This window comes from Equus caballus, chromosome 14 (genome assembly GCF_041296265.1).
Source record: "Equus caballus isolate H_3958 breed thoroughbred chromosome 14, TB-T2T, whole genome shotgun sequence".
Taxonomy (NCBI): domain Eukaryota; kingdom Metazoa; phylum Chordata; class Mammalia; order Perissodactyla; family Equidae; genus Equus; species Equus caballus.
Window position 1 is genome coordinate 100,806,078 of NC_091697.1, and position 20,054 is coordinate 100,826,131.

The window sequence follows — 20,054 nt, forward strand, 5'->3', positions numbered from 1 at the left end:
TATAGGAAAATATTTATTTTGTATTATGAACAAAAATCAGGATATAAAGAAGACATTTATACGAAAAAATCATGGCCATATTTTAAAAACGCAACGAAAAGACAAAGGAAATCCGCCAAAACGTTAACATTGGTTGCCTTTGGGATTAAGGAGCAATTTTCTCCCCTTCCTTCTCCCTTTCTTTATATCCCAAATCTCAATCCATAATTTATCTATAAATGGGATCTGCAGCAATGAGGGGTACTAACATCCAGTAATTTTCACCGTAGTGTTAATTTCTATGAGAACCTTGACAAAAATGACAGAGGGGAGAAATTAATAAAGAACTGGTCCAAAAGTCAGGAAAGGTAGTTTCTAGTCCAGAGTTTGGGCGAGTCAATACAATTCTCTAGGCCTTAGTTCCCCTCCTTCCAGAACAAGGAAGTTGAACTAAATGATCTCTCACCCTCGAATTCTATGATTCGCTGAGAAATAACATGTCCAAGTTCAGACATATTACACGGATATGCGGCCCTCCGTGGAATCAAAGGGCAGAAACTAAATTAGCACCAGAGCTTTGCTCAGATTTGTTTGGAAGAAGGGAAGCCATGGAATTCAGTTGCATGAGGCCCTTGGGAAAAAGGGGTGCCCCGTGAACCTGGTCAGACTTACGGCCACTATCATGGAAGTAGATTTTCCAGGCCCATCCAGATTTGAAGATTTCAGATAAGAACTAACTTTGAGCCTCTAAGGAGTGAAATATTTTCAACTCACTAAACTCAACTATTTGTAGGTGACAAAATGATTGCTTTCCTTATTAATAAGCCCTAATATTTAGACCTCCAATGGGAGATAAATTGTAGACTGGGCACTCTAAATATTAACAGGAAAAAAGACAGGAGATGTGAAGAATCAGGAGGTATTTTTGAGATGCCTAAACACTACCTGTCTCCATCTCTCCTGCTAGTGTGCTGGGGGACCACTGTGACAGAAAATGCTGGTCTTCTGGCTTCTCTGCCCACAGTCCATTCTCCACTCTGCAGCCAGGCTGCTTGTCTTGAAAAGTAAAACAGAACTTGTCTCCTCCTAAAAGCCTTCATATAGCTCCCCACAGCACTTATAATAATGCCCCAACTCCTCACCATGGTCTGAAGGCCATGCCTGCCTCGCAGGCCTAACCTCCTCCCACCCTCCACAGGCTCTCTCAGCGCCAGCCAGACTCGATTTCTGCTCTTCTTCCGCCTGCCAGAAGACGCCAAGCTCATTCCTGCCCTAAGGCCTTTCCACAGCTGTTCCCTCCCTGTGGGATGCTCTTCCCTGAGACTGGATCCTTTCTGCCATGAAAGCCTAAGCTCAAACATCAAGTCCCAGGAAAGACTTTTCCTGACCACCCAATCTACTCGAGCCCCTCTGCCCTGGCATTCTCCATCATGTCAGCCCATTTTATTTTCTCTCTACTTTTTATCCCTCTCTGAAACGTCCTTAATTTTCTTGCTTACTTGTTTATTCCGCTAGAACGTAAGTTCCCATGAGAGCAGGGACTATGTCATCTTGTTCATTCCCACTGACTAGAACAAGGCCTAGCATAAAGAAGGCACTTAAGGAGAAAGGTAAGTTCCTTCAATAAACGCTGCTTAGAAAACTGGACAGACACATGCAAAAGAATGAAAGTAGACCAGTATCTTACACCATACACACAAATTAACTCAAAATGGATTAAACACTTGAATCTAAGACCTGAAACCATGAAACGCCTAGAAGAAAACATAGGCAGTAGGCTCTTTGACATCAATCTTGGCAGTATCTTTTTGAGTATGTCCCCTTAGGTAAGGGAAACAAAATAAAAAACAAATGGGACCACATCAAACTAAAAAGCTTCTGCACAGCAAGGAAACCATCAACAAAACGAAAAGACAACCTAACAATTGGGAGAAGATATTTGCAAATCATATATCCAATAAGGGGTTAATATCCAAAATATACAAAGAACTCAAACAACTCAACAACAAAAAACAAACAACTCAATTTAAAAATGGGTAGAGGATCCGAACAGACATTTTTACAAAGAAGACATACAGATGGCAAATAGGCAAACAAAAAGACGTTCAATATCACTAATTATTAGGGAAATGCAAATCAAAACCACAATGAGATACCACCTCCCACCCATCAGAATGATTATCATTAAAAAGACAAGAAATAACAAGTACTGGAGAGGATGAGAAGAAAAGGGAACCCTCATACAACTGCTGAACTTTCTAAATGTAAACTGGTGCAGCCGCTATGCAAAACAGTATGGAGACGCCTCAAAAAATCAGAAATGGAAATACCATATGATCCAGCTATTCCACTTCTGGGTATCTATCCAAAGAACTCAAAAACATTAATTTGAAAAGATATTTGCACCCCTATGTTCACTGTAGCATTATTCACAATAGCAAAACCATGGAAATAACCCAAGTGTCCATCAATGGATGAATGGAGAAAGAAGATGTGGTATACATATACATTGACATACACATATATGTGTACACACACACATACACCCAATGGAATACTACTCAGCCATAAAAAGATGAAATCTTGCCATGTGCCACAACATGGATGGACCTCGAGGGTGTTATGCTAAGCGAAATAAGTCAGACAGAAAAATACCTGCCTGGAGAAAGACAAATACCATATGATTTCACTCATACGTAGAAGATAAAACAACAACAAACAAACACATAGATACAGAGAAAACACTGATGGTTACCGGGGGGACTGGGAGTAGGGGGAGGGCAAAAGGGCACCTGTGCATGGCGACAGATGGCCGCTAGACTTTTGGTGATGAACACAATGTAGTCGATACAGAAATCAAAATACGATGACGTACACCTGAAATTTTATATAATGTTATAAAGCAATGTTTATATTGGTTTATAATCAACATAAACCAATAAAAAATAAATAAAAATTAAAAATACAATAAATATTGATCAAATAGATGATTTTAATATGTGAAAGGCATCCCAACAGGGTTACTCACCATCCTGACATTTCAAAAAATCATTCACATTCTCTATAAAAACTAGGCAGGAATATATGACTCCCTTTCCTCTATAGTACCAAAGATGACAAAGTAAAGACAGAAATGATCAAGAAATTTCACATATCTAATGTGCTTACCTATCTTTTAGCCAGGATCATACGTATTTGAGGCACCACACGTCAAAAGGTCCCAGATATGAAAAACACATTAAATCCATCTGGAAGACCAGTTAGGACGAGTAAGCAACAGAATAGCCAAAGCTCAAAGTTGGCAAAAACTACCTCTTTACTGACTCTGGAGCCTACTGCAGTTACTGGGAATGCATCAGACTGGACTGGCCTAGACAGTGGCCAGACCTGTGCTAGCACTGAGCATGATGGCACGCACAGGGCGAGTTCTTGAGAAACCACAGATGGATGGATGAATGAGTGACAGTAAACAAAAGCTAAGTACTGCACTAAAGGGACTATGTTTCTGGATGGCACCTACTGCCTTGATAAACCTTTGGCGAGGCTACTAGTTCATTCTTCAAAGTTTTTCCTTAGTATTAGCAATGTCTGTCTGGATAGCATCAGTCAGTAAGATCTTAGTATTGTGTACGGAGAGTCAAAATATTGAATCTAGGGCCTGGCCCTGCGGCCGAGTGGTTAAAGTTCCATGCACTCTGCTTCAGCAGCCTGGGTTCACACATTCAGACCCCAGGTGCAGACTGACTCCACTCACCAGCCATGCTGTGGAGGTGTCCCATATACAAAAAAATAGAGGAGGACTGGCATGGATGTTAGCTCAGGGGCGATCTTTCTCAAGCAAGAAAAGAGGAGGACTGCCACAGATGTTAGCTCAGGGCGAATCTTCCTCAGCAAAAAAAAAAAAAGAAAGAAAGAAAAAGAAAACATTGAATCTAAACCAGCAACTTTTGAGATAACTAATCAACTTCCACATCTACCATCTTCTTTGGGAAAAAAAGAGAAGTAAAGATGAAAAATTAAAAGGTACATTTTAAGGTATCATAAGAAAGTCACAGATAATAAGTGCCAGACATTGTGTTAATGATTTCATGCGCATCATCTCATTTAGTTCTCACAACAGTCTCACGGGGTAATACTAGTATTTCTGTATTCCCGCGTCACAGGTGAGGAAACAAAGGCTTGGAGAAGCTAAGAATCTTGCCCAGTAACGCACAGCTACTGGGCCGCAGAACTGGGATGCTAAGTGAAGATCATCCTCTGACAGATGTCTCAAAGGGGATCCTTGCTCAATGACAGGGAATCAGTCACTGCTAAGTAAGAGAAGAGCTGCCCTAGCTGGACCCACGGCCAGCATCCTTGGGTCCATCGCTGGGCACATTGGAATGATGATCAGTCAGAAAAACCCCTAAGTCACAAGACGCACAGCAGAAAAAAATAAAACAACTAAAATTGTCACACATTAATTCCCAAGACTTGTGCATCAGCTCATTTTCTGCAAAAAACACTTTCTTCCTTGACAGGTACAGATATTGACACCTATCTTTAAAAAAGAATCATAGTAGAACCATTTTTATAATAGCTGCAGCTGAAAAAATTTGGCAGTTTCCAAGTGTTTTATTCCCTGAAAATGTTACTCTAGCGAAGGCTCCTCCAGACTGGCTCTCAGCCAAATCCTCACACTTTTAACCTAAGGTGAATGACAAACACAAAGACGGCGAGAGCGAGGCTGGAAGGAGCACAGGCTGTGTGTTGAGATGCTGGGGTAAGGGTCCAAATCCTCCTGACGTCTGGATGCTGCCCAATTTACATTCCACTGAGAGCTAGCTGTCACTCAGGCCAAATCTCTCATTTTATAAATGAAGAAACTGAGGCCCAGCGAGTATGGTGGCCTGTCCAAGATGACAGTAAAATAATAGCTGATCAGGATTTGAATTTATATCTCCTATCACTGTTAGGCACTTTTCCACTATACCTGTACACCAAAAAGGAGTACATGGTAAGAATTTAAAAAAACAGAACACAGAAAGTCCTAGAATAGAAAGAGATTATCTTGGGCCAGAGTGATGATGAAGGCTCTGAGGAGGCAGTAGTATCTTTTGGGTCTTGAAGGATGAGTAGGAGTTCAATCAGTGGCAATGGGTAAGGGACAGGAAGAGAAAAGAGTAACATTCTGGGCAGAGGGAACAGCACAGGTCAGGACACTTTAAAAAGTACCCAATGATAACCTGATCTCACTGTTTCAGAAGCAGGAAGAAAGGGACACCAGGGGAAAGGAGTGACAGAAAACAATGTTCAAATGCCATTAATATTTCCTCTAATTTTTAACGATATGATCCAATGACCGTGCTACGTGAAAAACACATTTACAGCAAAATCTATAAGAATAATCCAGCTGTGGAATTAAATTAAGCTTAAAATGCAGACATATTTTACGGTATGCGTTGTTGTTGTTTGCTTGTAATTAGGTACAAAGAGTCAATAGCTTACGAGCAGCATTGTAATCAGCCTTACTTTTAACTTTTGTACAACCAAAGCAAGCCTCGTCTGAGCCGCTATTAATACGTGTCCTGGGAGAAGGGAGGAGACAGAAAGTTTGTGGTCCTTGGTCCCCTCCTGCACTCCCTCATCTTCACCAGTTTCAACATCATTCATGCAGCAAATATGCGAGCACCTACACTGTGCCACACACAGTGCCAGGGATTGAGGCACCCCAGGCCCCTTCTTGGTCTCAGGGGAAGGGACTGTGACCAGGATTCCAGTGCCCACCCAGTCCCACTCTAGAACACCTGGGCTGTGGGTTTCCTTTGGGCTACAGAGAGCCACAGGGTTTGGTCACTTCCTAGCAATCTTCCAGCTTCGCACATTTGACTCATTCTCTTCCCTCCCACAAAATGAGAAACCGTCAACCACACTTCTCCCCTTCTCTCTCCCAGTAAGGTGAATTTGTATTATTTATATTAAAAACAAAAACAAAAACCCACAAGCAAACTAGAAACCCCAACTTTAACTGCTGTCGGAAATCCGTCCATTAGAAAGCCATTCAGGTTAATAAGCAAACAATCCTGAGACTGCAGTGGATCACAGCGGCATCTCCCAAGCACGCCTTGGCACGTCACGCCCTGGGCTGCCTCACAGACCTACCTCACAGGGTGCAGGGGTGCCAAGTGCCGACCGCCTGACCTTCAAGGTGGTGGGTGGGGCTGAGACAGCCTGGGCAAGCATTTCACTCTGGGCAACCTTTTCTTTCTCCTTTTATTCCAAGGTACCATCAAAGTATTAGCATTTTCTACGTGTGCTGTGACCTGAAAAAGGGTGGAGAGCACTGGCTCGCCTTAGAGTACTTCTAAGTTTGGGAATGAGTCCAAGACTGCGCGACGCGGGCAACCTGGAGCAGGTCAATTCCCTCCAGTGGGCCTTCGTTCACTCACAGGTAGGAAGAGGGGGCTACTCTAAATGATCCCTAATTTCCCTTCTAGTTCTACAGTATACTTGTTCCTAGAGCTGTGAAATCCCCATAGAATAGCCCAAAAAATAACATTTTGTGCAGAAAAAAGGCAAAAATTGAAAGTGAGACTTGGAAAGCGCTCAAAGCTTGTAGCTAATCCTTGTTAATTTGACAAATCTGATCGGGTGCCTGCTGTGTGCCAGACAGCTGTGACTGACAGCAGGATTACACCTAGACCAGGAGCCCATTCCCTGTTCTCGTCAAGCTTAGTCCCCCGGGAACCACAAGCCAACTAAAGAGGGCAGTTATAATATAGTGAAATAAGTACCAAAGTGGGGAGACACGGAGTGTAGTGGGTTTGTGACGGGGTACCCACTTAGGAAAGGCTTAGTGCAAGAGGTAACATTTAAGATAAGACTCAAAGAACAAGCAGGAGCTACAGAGCAGTGGGGTGGGGGCTGGGGGTGTGAGGCGGCAGTGGACGATGTGTGGAAAGACGGCATTCTAGGCAGAGGGAATACCACCTGCCAAGACCCAGAGACCTGGTGACTTGGGAACTACACGGCTGGATTGTAAGCATTAATTCAAATAAGAGAGTGATGTGACAGGTTCGGAAAAGCCCTGTGGCTGCAGCGTGGAGAATGAACTGGAGCGGGGCAAGACGGGGGTGGGAAGATCCAGTGGCTGCTAAATCTACTCATATTATGCAGTGAGTCAGGCAACGGAACAAAAAAAGAGTTTAAAAGAGTATTCCTTTCAGTTCTGCTTGGAGAAGTCAAACGAGGTTTCCTAGAAGCTGAGACAGAGCTGGGTGTCAGAGGCTAGTAAGGAATATACAACAGCATCTTGTTACCATTGTGTTTTTATTTTTTTGATGCTCAGATTAAACTAGACCCCCAAATTCTGATGAAAAGGTCAAGAAAACATGTTTAAAAGATGCTTCAGAAGTCTCTTCACGTGAACCTGCTTTCAGCGACCCTGCTCCTTCTGTGCTAGTGCCCGAGAGGCTCTGCCCTCACCCTTCTTTACGTTTCACACACTCTCCCTGCGTGACAGACCCCGACCAAAACTCCCTGTGCACACAGGACCACGCTAAACTCCGTCACTCCAGCTCAGACCTCTCTCCTAGCCTGTATATTCACCTTTGCCGCGGCTCTCCACCCAACGTCCCAGAAGCACCTCAGAGCACAGTTCCTCTCTACTTGAATCTTTCCTATATTTCTGCCAGAAAACCTAGCACAGCAGGCCCCCCCAAAATGTTAGTTTGTTTATTGACCATTTGGATATCTTCTACTCTGAAATGCCTGTTCAAGTCAGTTGCCAATTTCTCTACCAGGTAATCTGTTAGTTCCCTCATAGCCTTTGTAAGTACATATTCTATTGCTGTTAATTTAATTGGGTATATCCCCCCACCAGATTAGGGAGGTATTATGTCTCCCTTCTTTGTAAGTCTGACATCAAGCACAATACTAAGATACAGTGTGTCAAAATCCATAAGAACATTCATAAAATACTGCTAATAAAAAATTCACAAATAAATGCAAGATGATGAAATATAAGGGGAAAAAAGGACTATTCTTAAAACCAGGAAAGGAAAAGTACGCAGAAAGTTCGCTTGTTCAGAAGCACTATAATAAGTTCATATAATACAGAATCCAGAAAAATACACTTATAATTACATGTACGAAAGACCATTTCTTAAAATTACATGATTACCAAAAGCAACAATGCCACCAACTTTCAGGAAATTATTTTCAGACTATATTTTATAATTAATACTTATAAAATATTTTAAATTGAGTTTTACACAGTAAGTTCTTTTTCAACACTATCCCTATATATAAATTTATACCCTGCAAAACAGAATGCGCTTCACCATAGCAACAGTTCTATATCAACTCCTACTCAAGTTAGAAAAGGCATATGTAAAAGAAACGAATATTCTGGAATATTCTGAGATGCCTGCTGGAATAAATCACTCCACTTATTTTGCAGAAATCTAAATATAAGAGTTCAATGTTTCTTTAAAACATTCTTGTAATTAAGTAGAAGGCTATTTTAGTTTCTCAAATCTTGCCTTATTAAATATTATAGCATATCTTGTAAAAGAAAGAGGGAAAGAGGAAAAAAAATGAAAAAGGAAATAAAAAACAAAAAAATCAACGTTAAGGATAACATACTTGGGATCAGGTTGGTTGGCATGATGGGAGATGGGAGCAGTAACAGGTAATGGTGTTTAAGTGATTTATAAGTAAAATATAAATCAACATACTAAATGTTATAACTATATCACTTTCTCAGGAAAAGCTATATCCTACTGGTAGTATGGGAACTGAAAAAGAAATTCTATTTTCACATAGTCTTCTTTTAAACGACAATAAAAGCATTAGTACTTATTAACTTGGTTTGATAAATTAAGTAATTTGTAAATTCCCTAATTAGAGTGAGCAAGTTTATAGACTTTGGGGATCAAGTTATACCAAAAAGTCGCTGTATGACATCAAAATGTAACATTAAACTAGACGTAATTCAAAGCATTTCCTTTCACTTACCACCCTGTGGCCAGCCAAATTCTCCTTGCCACACCTTTGCCATCCTTGCTCACAGCCCCAAATGGAATACCATTATAGTCCCAAGTCCCTTGCTATTCTGCACTCCCTTCTCTGACCTAATTTCCAGTTGCTCCCCTACATTCGAATTCTCCCACTGTCCTCTGAAAAATTTCCCAGTCCTGCCACGTTTCTAACCTCCTTGCTTAACATCTCCCTCCTAAACTGGCTTAAAGTGAAGCCCGGCTGTTGCTCCTCTGCAGCCCTTCATTTGGGGGCTGAGCTTTTCGCCACATCCTACCATACGTATCTCAGGGTCCAGAGTTCTTTCTTACTTGCTTCTTTAGGGCTTCACCACCTCTACGTGTCCTCACTGCAGGCATCTATAAACCTCCAGCTCACCAGTTTCCATCCCTTGGAATCTCTGACACCTGGGCCACCTTCATCTCCCCCTACAAATCTTGCTGTTATCTTAGATGATTTCAACATTCCCATGGATGACTTTTTCCCAAACTCTGTTCTTTGACCTCCTCATCTCCAAGGATCTTCTCCACTTCTGCTATCCACCTTCCATGGCCATAACGAGGATCTTGCCAACACCCAGAAGAACATTATCTCTGAAATCTTAAAATCAGGCACCTCATTCTCTGACACAACCTCTCTCTCTTAACTCCTCCCTAAATATTCATTCTTTCACCTCATCACCAGACTACTTTACTCTATGTTGACGAAGACTCTCTCCTTGACCAAACTCTACTCAGGATCCTCTAAGCTCTCTTCTTGATGAGACCTCAACCTGGGCCTATACAAACTGCGCCCTCTCAGTACGAATGATTTCATTTACCATCCCCTGCCCCCCCCCACCCCCCCCCCCCCCCCCCCCCACCCCCCCCCCCCCCCCCCCCCCCCCGACCAAGAGACCAGAACAAACACTAGCAGGTTTCTAACAGCTCAAGGCCTCGCCCTTAGGATGACCCCAGTCCCTCTTAAAATGCCTGCCTGAGAAAGTGCAACACTGCCAGGAGAGTTTACTGTTTGTTCCAGGCAAAATCTGGGGATGGGCAGATGGGCTCCTGAACCTCCCCTTAGAGCATTTACTTCAGAAAGTTCTCAATTATAAATTCTTTCTCTGCCACTTTGAGATGTAAATCTATTACCACCCAGAACTGTGTTCTCAAGGACTTGAGAGTCATCTCTTTGAAATGCAAACATTCCAGGAGGTAACTCTCCCTCCTTCCCAGTCCCTGTGGGTGGGGATAAACACCAGTTGCCAGTTAGTAAACCCAGATGGTTTCACAGTAACCAATCCCTTTTCCCCTTTCTGTAAATTTCCACTTGCCTGAATCTGCTCAAGACGCTTTCTTATCCCTGTTCCTCCTCTGTATTCTCTCATTCTCCCTTTAAAACATGCAGTCACTGCACAAACTGAAGCTGAGTTTGGTTCACACTGGACTCTTTACCCTATTGCAATACTGAATAAAACTACCCTTACTGCTTTAATTGGTGTAGGGCTTTATCTTTGACAATGTAACTGTATATGACACACAGACACACACACACACACCCTCCCCTCCCACACACTCACTTTTTCCCCCAGCTTCAATCACTCTCTTGCTGTATTCTCAATCTTTTGGGGAAATAATGTAAATTCCTTAATATGGCATATAAGCAAACTGGCTTCCTTATTTCTGAATACTTTTTGTTTTACACTCTATGCTCCAACGCTTATTCAGCATCTTCTGTTCCCTGAATTCACCCTGCTCTGCCTCACGCCCAGTCTCTGCCATGCTGGTTCCTCAACCTGAACACCCCTCTCCATTTCCCCAGCCTGCGCTGACTCCCTCTTCAGTCAGTACCTCATCCCTGGAAAAACCTCCCCAAAGGCTCCCCCTACCCTGGGTTAGGTTGACCTGCTCCATGCTCCCGAGACGCCCTTGTTTCCTGTATTGCAGCACTTCTCAAGCTGTACTGTAATAACTTATCTTCTCTGCCTGAGGGCAGGAATATTTCTGTCTTGCTTACCACTCTCTGTCCTAATACATGCTTCACGACCAAGGGCTAAACAGGCACTCAATAAGTACGTGTTAAATGAAGAAATATTTAAGATCATTTAGAGAACTTTAGCCCACACGACAAAAATTCTCATCTGAAATCAGCTGAAGCATCTCTCATTCTTTCACAGAACATCTGAAAATAGGAGAACACAAGACAAAGCATACCACACTACACCCTCACAGGAATTTGCAAAGCCATCGTATGATTCCACGCCACCAGCATTTTCTGGCATTTATAAATACAAAGTATTTTTACTGGGTTCCCTAGACTAATTAATTAAGACTCATCCTTTAGCTGCTAAATCTTTCCCTCTATGGATAATCTCTCGTTAGAAATAGCACCAATTCCATATTTGGTGGTGAACATAAAACTATAGCCAAGGATTAGTCCATTTAAAGTCAAAGTTAAAACTTGCGTAAATTTTAAAAACACTATTTGGTATTTAAAAGTTTGGGATCGATGTCATCATCTTTTACTTATTTTTTGCCATAATGCAGTACTTACTGATAAATTTGTACTATTGGGGACGTACTGATCCTGTTCTCCCAGCAACACGTCAATCACAGGATGCCGGCCATTTTTTATTAGGATTTTCCTTTCTTCTTGTAGAGTTGGTCTGCAAAAAGAAGCATGTTTCAATTTACTAGGCATGGAAATAGCCTTTAAAAAAATCTCTAAGATAACATGAAAAATTTCTGTGGCCAGTCTGTCAGACAACAAAACCTTAAACATCGACTTTAAGAACATATGTTCAGAATAAGGCTTCGAGTATAAAAGTTAAATTTAACTATAAAACAAGAATTGGGAAGACAGTTGTTATAATGATAGTGCTCTGAGCACACACTTCAGCAGAGTCTTACTATGGCTCCACTACTGAGACCTGCCTTTATAAGACCCTTTTTATTTCTTATTTTTCTACTGTTCTCTAAGGTATTTTCATTAATAAAAATTAAAATTCAAATTATTGCCACTTAAACCATTTTCAGTAATAAGCATAATAAAGGAAATAATGTAAAATTATTTCTAGGTTTAATTATTACATTAATATACATTATATTGGACTTGGGGACAAAACGAGCTAAAATTTTTTATATTCTGTTTAATTAAAACATCTTTCTATGGGCTTTAGTGTCTTCCACTTTTTTTGACATAAAAATTTTTCTTGCCTTGCTGGTCTTGTTTTTTAAGCTTTCATCCTTCTGTTTTTATCTACACCGTTACCCACTGATCAAAGCTCCCACAGCGCTGTCCTACTCTCGGGCTCCTCCCCAGTGGTTACCACGGGGACCAGTTTGGTGTCTGCCCTTCCCAAGCTTCTTCTATGCATTTAGGTTTACATACACCCATCATATCAGTTTGTGATTTCTTAAAAAAAAAAACAAAACAGAATCATACTGTAATATATTATTCCACAATTATTTTTTTAACCCTCAGTATACATAAAAAATATATTTCACCACTTACCAGATGGGTCCAACAAACTCTTTTATTTTTTTTAAGTATTTCTAAGTCATATTACAAATAATTTGCAGAAGTAAGAATAAAGAGGTAGTAAAGAAAAAAAGGACCTCATGACAAATTTTAGTAAGAATTTAAACAGAGAAAATCTCAAATTCTTATTCCATATTTTCCTGGTTTTGAAGGCATATATACCTGAAATGGGCAACACACTCTGAATGTCATTAACTGCTCATCAGCTGTCATGCACACACCTGGACCATATTCATTTATAAATACTAATTCTAGATTTCAATATCTTTCTAATAGGTTCTAGCTTATTATTTCTGGCTCTTCTCTTGCATTGACAAAAAGCAATAAGAGTTCTTTGAAATGTTTCAAAGCTCATAATTTTGTGGATGAGAAGACAGCCATCTTCTCTGCTTCATAATTGCAAAACATTCTCATTTTTATATTTATAAATACAATGAGAATAATCAACCAAATGAATATTCTTATTTCTCATTATCTATTTTCTTTCAATCTTCTGCCTCCCACACCTGTCCACCTACAAACAGTATCAAATAAATTTTAGTGCAGAAACATCATAATAGATAAAAGAACACAGCCGTACGTCCTTTTACAAAACAGGATGGTCCAGATTCTTGTCACCAAATATTGCAGGAGGTGTGCTCCCTATGGAAGAACTAACTGGATGAGAATACTACATTTCATTTTGCCTTTACAAATAAATTATTCACACACTGATTCTTGAGTTGGAGACAATTCATCTAGGATATTGTTATCTGAACGCTCATAATCTGAGATTTTGTTTACACAAGAAATTCCACCATCATCAGTACTATCTAGAGCACTGCCACCTTTCTCTTCATATCCATCTTTTGATTAATTAATAACTGAAATGTCTTATGTCAATTTTTTTCTCTGCGATTATGATGAAAAATTCTTAATTCTCAACTCTGTTCATTGAAAGTTCGCAGCAGACTACACCAGTCTCCAGTCTTCTTTTGTATCTTCTTGAAAGATGACGTAACACTTCAGGCAACACAGTGAGAAAACTGAAGAATGACGTGATAGTGACTTCTCTCTGTTTTGCATCATCATTCTCCAGTTTTCTTCTTATTTTAGACTTTCATAGCATAGTGGGAATAAATGATAAACAATGATGAAATAATTCCTAGGATGATGAAATAGTAAAATGCTTCAGACACAGGAAACATAAAATCATTAAAGATCCCAAAATGCATCTTAGATTTACAAAAGGGTCCAATGGAGCCACATGGTAAATGCAAGACAGAATGAGTTTTATTCTCCTTAAAAAAGTAAATTTTCTCTTTGTTCTTTGGAAGGCCTTTAAGACACTAAAAACTGAAAGTAAGTCCAATGGACTTTGATGGTATGGTATACTGAAGATTAAGGATCATTTCTTGTCAGATCTTCAGCATTCTTTGGAAGCTGATGCATGGATGAGTTAGCTGTTCTCTGCTGTTGAACATTTAGATTTTCTAGATTTTCACTGTTAAAAACAATGCTGCAATGAACAAGCCTATACACATGTCCATGTGCACATGTCCAAGTGTTTCTCTAACCTAGAGGAAATTCTTTTTTTTTTTTTTATTGAGTTATTGATAGGTTACAATCTTGTGAAATTTCAATTGTACATTAATGTTTGTCAGTCATGTTGTAGGTGCACCACTTCACCCTTTGTGCCCACCCCCCACCCCACCTTTCCCCTGGTATCCACTAAACTGTTCTTGGTCCATAGTTTTAAATTCCTAGAGGAAATTCTTGAAGTGGAATTTCTAAGTCACAGGTTATGCATATTTTTTAATAAATAAGAGTAGCTATATCAATTTACTTTCCCACCAGCAGGATATGAAAGTTGACTTGTTTTTTCTTGCCCTCACCTAAAGTTGGTATTGTTTTTTTTGGCTGAGGAAGACCAGCCCTGAACTAACACCTGCTGCCAATCTTGCTCTTTTTTTTTTTTTTTTTGCTTGAGGAAGATTAGCCCTGAGCTAACATCTGTGCCAATTGTCCTCCACTTCATAAGTGGGTCACTGCCACAGCATGGCTGACAAGTGGTAGAGGTCCACTACCAGGATCTGCACCCACCAACCCAGACCACCGAAGCGGAGCACACCAAACTTAACCACTCAGCCACAGAGCCGGCTGCCACACTTTCTAATTTTTAACAATGCGCTAAGTGAACAGTGCTATCTCATTGTTTAATTTGCACTCATTGATTACTAAGGTTGAACATCTTTTCATCAATTTCTTGGCCATTTGTTGGTCTTTTTCATCATAATATCCTATCAATGACCCCATCAAGTTCTTTGACTCAGAACTTTCACATATAAGCACATTTCTGAACCTACTCATAACACCAAAAGATACTACCTTCCTAAATACTTGAATTCTTCTTCTTAAATATATCTGGCTAGCAAAACCTCAAGAATGTACGCTCCCATTTCTTAAAGAAAGTGACCGATGTACCTTCTGAGTAAACAATTTGAAATCATTCTTTGGAAAGAAATATTTAAAATTACAGTAAAGAACAGTTCTTGGATTTTAGAGTATAATTCTAAAGATAGGATTTTTATCTAAATGGGTTATGAATTTACTGTAAAGGAAAAATGAAACCTTCTGTAAGTGATATGAGTTTTAAAATAAAACCCTAGGTTCTCTGCCAAGTGAAATCAATAAATCATATTCATGACATTGCTACGATTTCCTGGGAAGGTTTTCAGTTTAGAATAAAATTTTGAGTGATTTGTTCTGCTCTAAAATCTACACTGACTTATTCTGTTGCTATCAAATTATATAATTACAAAATACTTCCTGATACAGTAAGAAGAAAATGATAATTCAGAGAGCTGAGATGATACACTAGGTCAGGATAGTTATAGCAAGAAAGATATGAAAGTCATGTTGATGATTTCTATGGCACTGATGGAAAAAGAACCGAGGAAATCTGGATGTTACCTAGAAAGAATGAAACACTGAACTTGAATAAATTTATCTTATTTTCTATTTTTAAAATCACATCTTTCTTCTTTAAATGCCCCAGACAAACAGAACATAATCTATATTAGCAAAAGAATTTAATATCCAGAATATAAATTGGCTAGAAGGACCTAACATATAAATTTTTGCCTGATGTTAGACTACAGTGAATAAAACGTTGTAATAGCATTTAGAAAGAAAAGACTGCAATTATGAAGCCAAATAATCAATTTGACTTACTGCAATAGCTCAAACACACTAAAATCTCTAAATAAGCTGGGTATCTAAGAAAAAAAGTATACATTTCAGATACTTAAATAGTAGCTTAAAATGCATTTTGGATAAAAGTTTTGTATTTCATGGCTATTTACACTCAATTTTACGGCTGCTAAAAGAGATTGCATTACTTAAAGGTTATGGCATAATTTTTTATTTAAATTTTTTCAGATGGCTTTTTCTTAATGTAAAATATACAATGTCCAATTTGGAAAGTATTTTAGCACGTGAAACATTTCCTGAAATTGTCTGAGTGATAGAATAGGTGGATTGGAACAACCTCTACTGAGGACAAACAAAAAGTGGGATAAAGTATAAACAGGTACTTGAAGACACCTGATAACTAACAAGATAGCAGGGATTCCCAGGCCAGGAGCTGGGGCAGGACAGAGGCCCAGGGAGGGGGTTGCTGGTTTCTGAGAGACAGCAACAGCTGAGGCTGAGCACTATGGACAGCTCTGCTCTGGACTCAGACATCAAGGGCCTGCACATCAGGTATAAAGGGTGCATCTGAGGTAAGAAGTGCAGCCTTTGAATTTCTGAATCATTCAAGCCCCGATACGGATTAAGTGATGCTAGACTGTTAGTAGTGTCTTAAGACATCTGGTAGAAGCAAATGCGACTCCTTCAGAAGGAATATAACATCAAATTATTTCTAAAAATGATTTTGCAGATACAATGCAAAATACACAGAAGATAATCAAAATAACCAGGCATTCAAGGAGATACATGAATGAAAACAAGAGAAATAACAGACAATAGAAACAGATCCACAAGGACTCCAGATATTTGAATGATCAGATACAGACTCTAAGATAACTATGCTTACTGTGTTCAAGGAGACAGACAAGATTAAGAATTGACAGAGAACTAAAAATGATTTTTAAAAAACCAATTATTACAGGTATGAAAGATACTAACAACCCTTAAGTTCAGATTTTTTTATTAAAGACAGAATTTTGTAATACTTCTTTCTGATTTTGAATAAACATCTGTAATAACTGTCATTTACTAAATGTTTATTATCTCCCGGATCCTGCTTAGACGTTTCATCTATCTTAATTCATTTAATCTGCACAACACGTCTGAGAGGTAGGTGTTATTTTGTCGATGCAGAAACTGAGGATCAGAGAAGTTAAGTAACTTGCTTAAGGTCAGCTGATAAATAATGAAGCTAGTATTCAAACCCACACCTGTCTGATCCACAGCCTATACTCTGAAGGACATGCCTAAAAGAGAGATTCAGATTTTACTTATGCAAATCAAGGAATCTCTCAATATATACAGGAAGGTGCCATCAGAACAAGAAGCACCAAACTGAAAAATCTGGCACCAAACTTGCATACAGTAGATACTCTAAAAGTGTTTGTTAAATCTCTGATGAGTCTAGGAAATAATCATATAGTTTTACAGTAATATAATAAGGGATACATTTTTACTCCTCAGAGTGTCTGCCAAAACTACATCTCTGTAAAGGATTCCTACAACTTTAAGATTTATCCCATTTACTAATTCCTAACTTTACATCTTACAATTTGATATATGGATACCTGAGATTTAAATAAGAGTACAGTGTATGGCTAGTTAGTGACAGCAGTGGGCTAGAACCAGGCTTCTGACATCAAAGGTAGATTCTGGTTACCACATCACACAGCAAATTATGTATATTTTAAATTCTACATTATGTGTACATATAAATATGCACACACATATAAAGATCTGAACATTTCAGTTTGGTGAATGGAGTAAACCACATACCATACACAGGCCCTTCTTTTTTCTCGAGCTGCAGCAGCAGCATCAGTAGCAAATGGCAAAAGGCCACTTGAAGAAGGAGAAGAAGGGATAAACCAGGCTAACTATTTTTCAACGGGAAGAAACTTTCTCTGAACACACACTAAGTGAACAGGCTGTAGCCAATCCTCTGCTTGATTCAGACACAGATTCCATTAGGAAAACTCTGCTTCACGTGCCTTGTGTACTGAGAAAGAACTCCTACTAAGATCACAATACATAAGGAAGAAATCAAGTCAAATGCAGGCAGACTCTTATTCTCCCAGAACGAGATTCAACTGCGGTAAATTCACATAACTCATTTTTCATAGACGATAAATAGGATATAATTTTTCCCCACTTACTGCACTGTAAAGTTTCAGCTCTATAACGCCTACAGTTAACTAACTAGGCAAATCTGTATGTTTGAATTGGTCGGATGTGACCAAAAATTGGGCAATAATGAAAATGCAAAGAACCGGTATTAAGCAAAACTATTGTGCCCGACACTGTGGCTACACTCCACACATAGACAACAAAACCAAATGAAACAAATCAGCAAACAGTACATTTTGGGTCTACAACTGGTGTAGCCAATTCCTCCAACTCTCCTCCCAAAAATAAATAAATGCTTTACATTAAACAAACTGTTTTTTAACATCCACTATGGGTACTACACTAGGTACAGGGGATATTTAAATTTTAAAAAAGGTATTCGGCACAAATTAGAGAGGAAATCAAGCTACGAAGGAAGTACAAAAGCGCAGCATGTCTACTCAGGAAGTCGGTGTGCACAAGCACTCATGGGCAGTCTCTCCTCTACGTTTTCTTTTTAGTCCTCACAATAAGCCAGTGAGTTAAATATTCTCCTAGTTTCCTTAAGTATATGAAAAATCTGGGCTCTGTGCTACAGACTGAATATTTGTGTCCCCCTCCAAATCATATGTTGAAATTTAATACCTAATGTGATGGTATTAGGAGGTGGGACCTTCGGGAGGTGATTAGGTCACAAGGGCAGAACCCTCATGAAAGGGCATGTGCTCTTACAAGAGACCCCAGAGAGCGCCCAATGGGGCAACACCCACTTAAGCCACAAACAGCCACCAGCAGCAATTCCTGGCTGGGGGACCTGCAGGAGCAAGCTTGGGCACACAGCACCAAGGGGAAGTGAGGCTACCACAGAGAACCACCTCAGAGGCATGGCCCAAGCACAGAGCCACCATGGGGGCAGGGTGGCCTGGAGCTCTTTGCCCGGCAAAGCTAAGGGAATAGGACTATAGCCCCAGTGGGTCTGCAAGACAGGATGCCCACCCCAGTGGGTCTGGAGGACAAAGCATTGAGATGAAGATTCGGCTCAAGGTTAAGATTTTAGACTTCTTAGAAGGGCAATTTGAGAGCAACAGAGAGCAATTTGCCTTAGAATGAATCATACTTTGAGTCTCACTCATATCTGATTTAAATGATACTTAAATGAGACTTTTATAATTATAAAGTTAAACATAGTATAAAGTGCTCAAGTCAAAGCTAACAAATGAAAGGATTTCTCCTTTATAAAAATGTCACCCACATAAACTTAAAAATTGAAATATATAACATTTACCTCTAGAATTGTAGTGAACATCTGTTTTCATTGTACTCCATGATAGGGCAGGCAAGAAAAGGAATTTGTTAATTTTATATCAAGCCATATGTGTATGACATTCAGCTTTACCAAGAGTCCAACATATTTGAGTAATTTCAATATTTTGTAATAAAAACAATAAAATTAACTGAATAATGTCATCTGATCTAAAGCACTGAAAAGGGGGAGTAATAAAAAAATATATTACCTGCAGTAGTCTCCTTGCTTAGCGACCTTGGCCAGGGAGAAAATGCAGTCAACAGTTGCTAGGTGATGCACTGCCTTACACAAGGAGTGATAATGTTCACTGAAATTCCTGCAGAAGCAACAACAAAAAGGTGAGCAAATCGATTCTTTAGACCTATAAAAGCTGTACGGTAAGTAATCATTTTATTAGCTAAGAGGAGCATAAACAAAATAACCAGGCATATCTAGCAGTTAAGAGAGACGGAAACTACATTAAACTACTCTTCTGTTTAATAGCTTGATTACTCAGGCTTCCTTTTGTTTCATTTGGATAGAATTATATATATTTAAAAGAGCTTCTATACAAAGATGTCTACTATTAATATATTAAAAATATATTTATGGCATATTTTATACTGCTTTGAGTAGACAGAGCATAATGAATATAATTTATCTATTTCTCACTGAATTAAAATTCACCAAAACAAACAGTATGAACCCCATTAATAGTGTTAAGAGTCTGTGCAAAGCCCAAACACAAGGGGATTGGCCCCTGGCATCACACAGGCAGCACTCAACTGCCACCTTAAAAATGCCTCTGAGTTCTGAAGATGCCACACGCTACACGGACCCAAAACTCCTGAGTGGCTGCCCAGCGATCATGCCTTGGCCTTCCTGGTCTAGCTTCAATTTTAGATCCGACCAC

At 39.5% G+C, this 20,054-nt stretch overlaps 1 protein-coding gene across 2 annotated transcripts in view; it reads right to left on the minus strand.

Moving 5' to 3' along the window:
• MSH3 (mutS homolog 3) overlaps nt 1-20,054 on the minus strand; it is a 157,849-nt gene that overhangs the window by 42,219 nt on the left and 95,576 nt on the right. For both annotated transcript variants that reach the window (XR_011425697.1, XM_001503855.5), the window contains exons 18-19: nt 19,371-19,478; nt 11,533-11,644 (exon numbers count right to left, since the gene is read on the minus strand). Coding sequence is in view for 1 of the 2 variants with exons in the window: in XM_001503855.5 (XP_001503905.3) it covers nt 11,533-11,644; nt 19,371-19,478 (220 nt within the window). In the remaining variant the exon portion in view is untranslated. The remainder of the gene's footprint in view (nt 1-11,532; nt 11,645-19,370; nt 19,479-20,054) is intronic.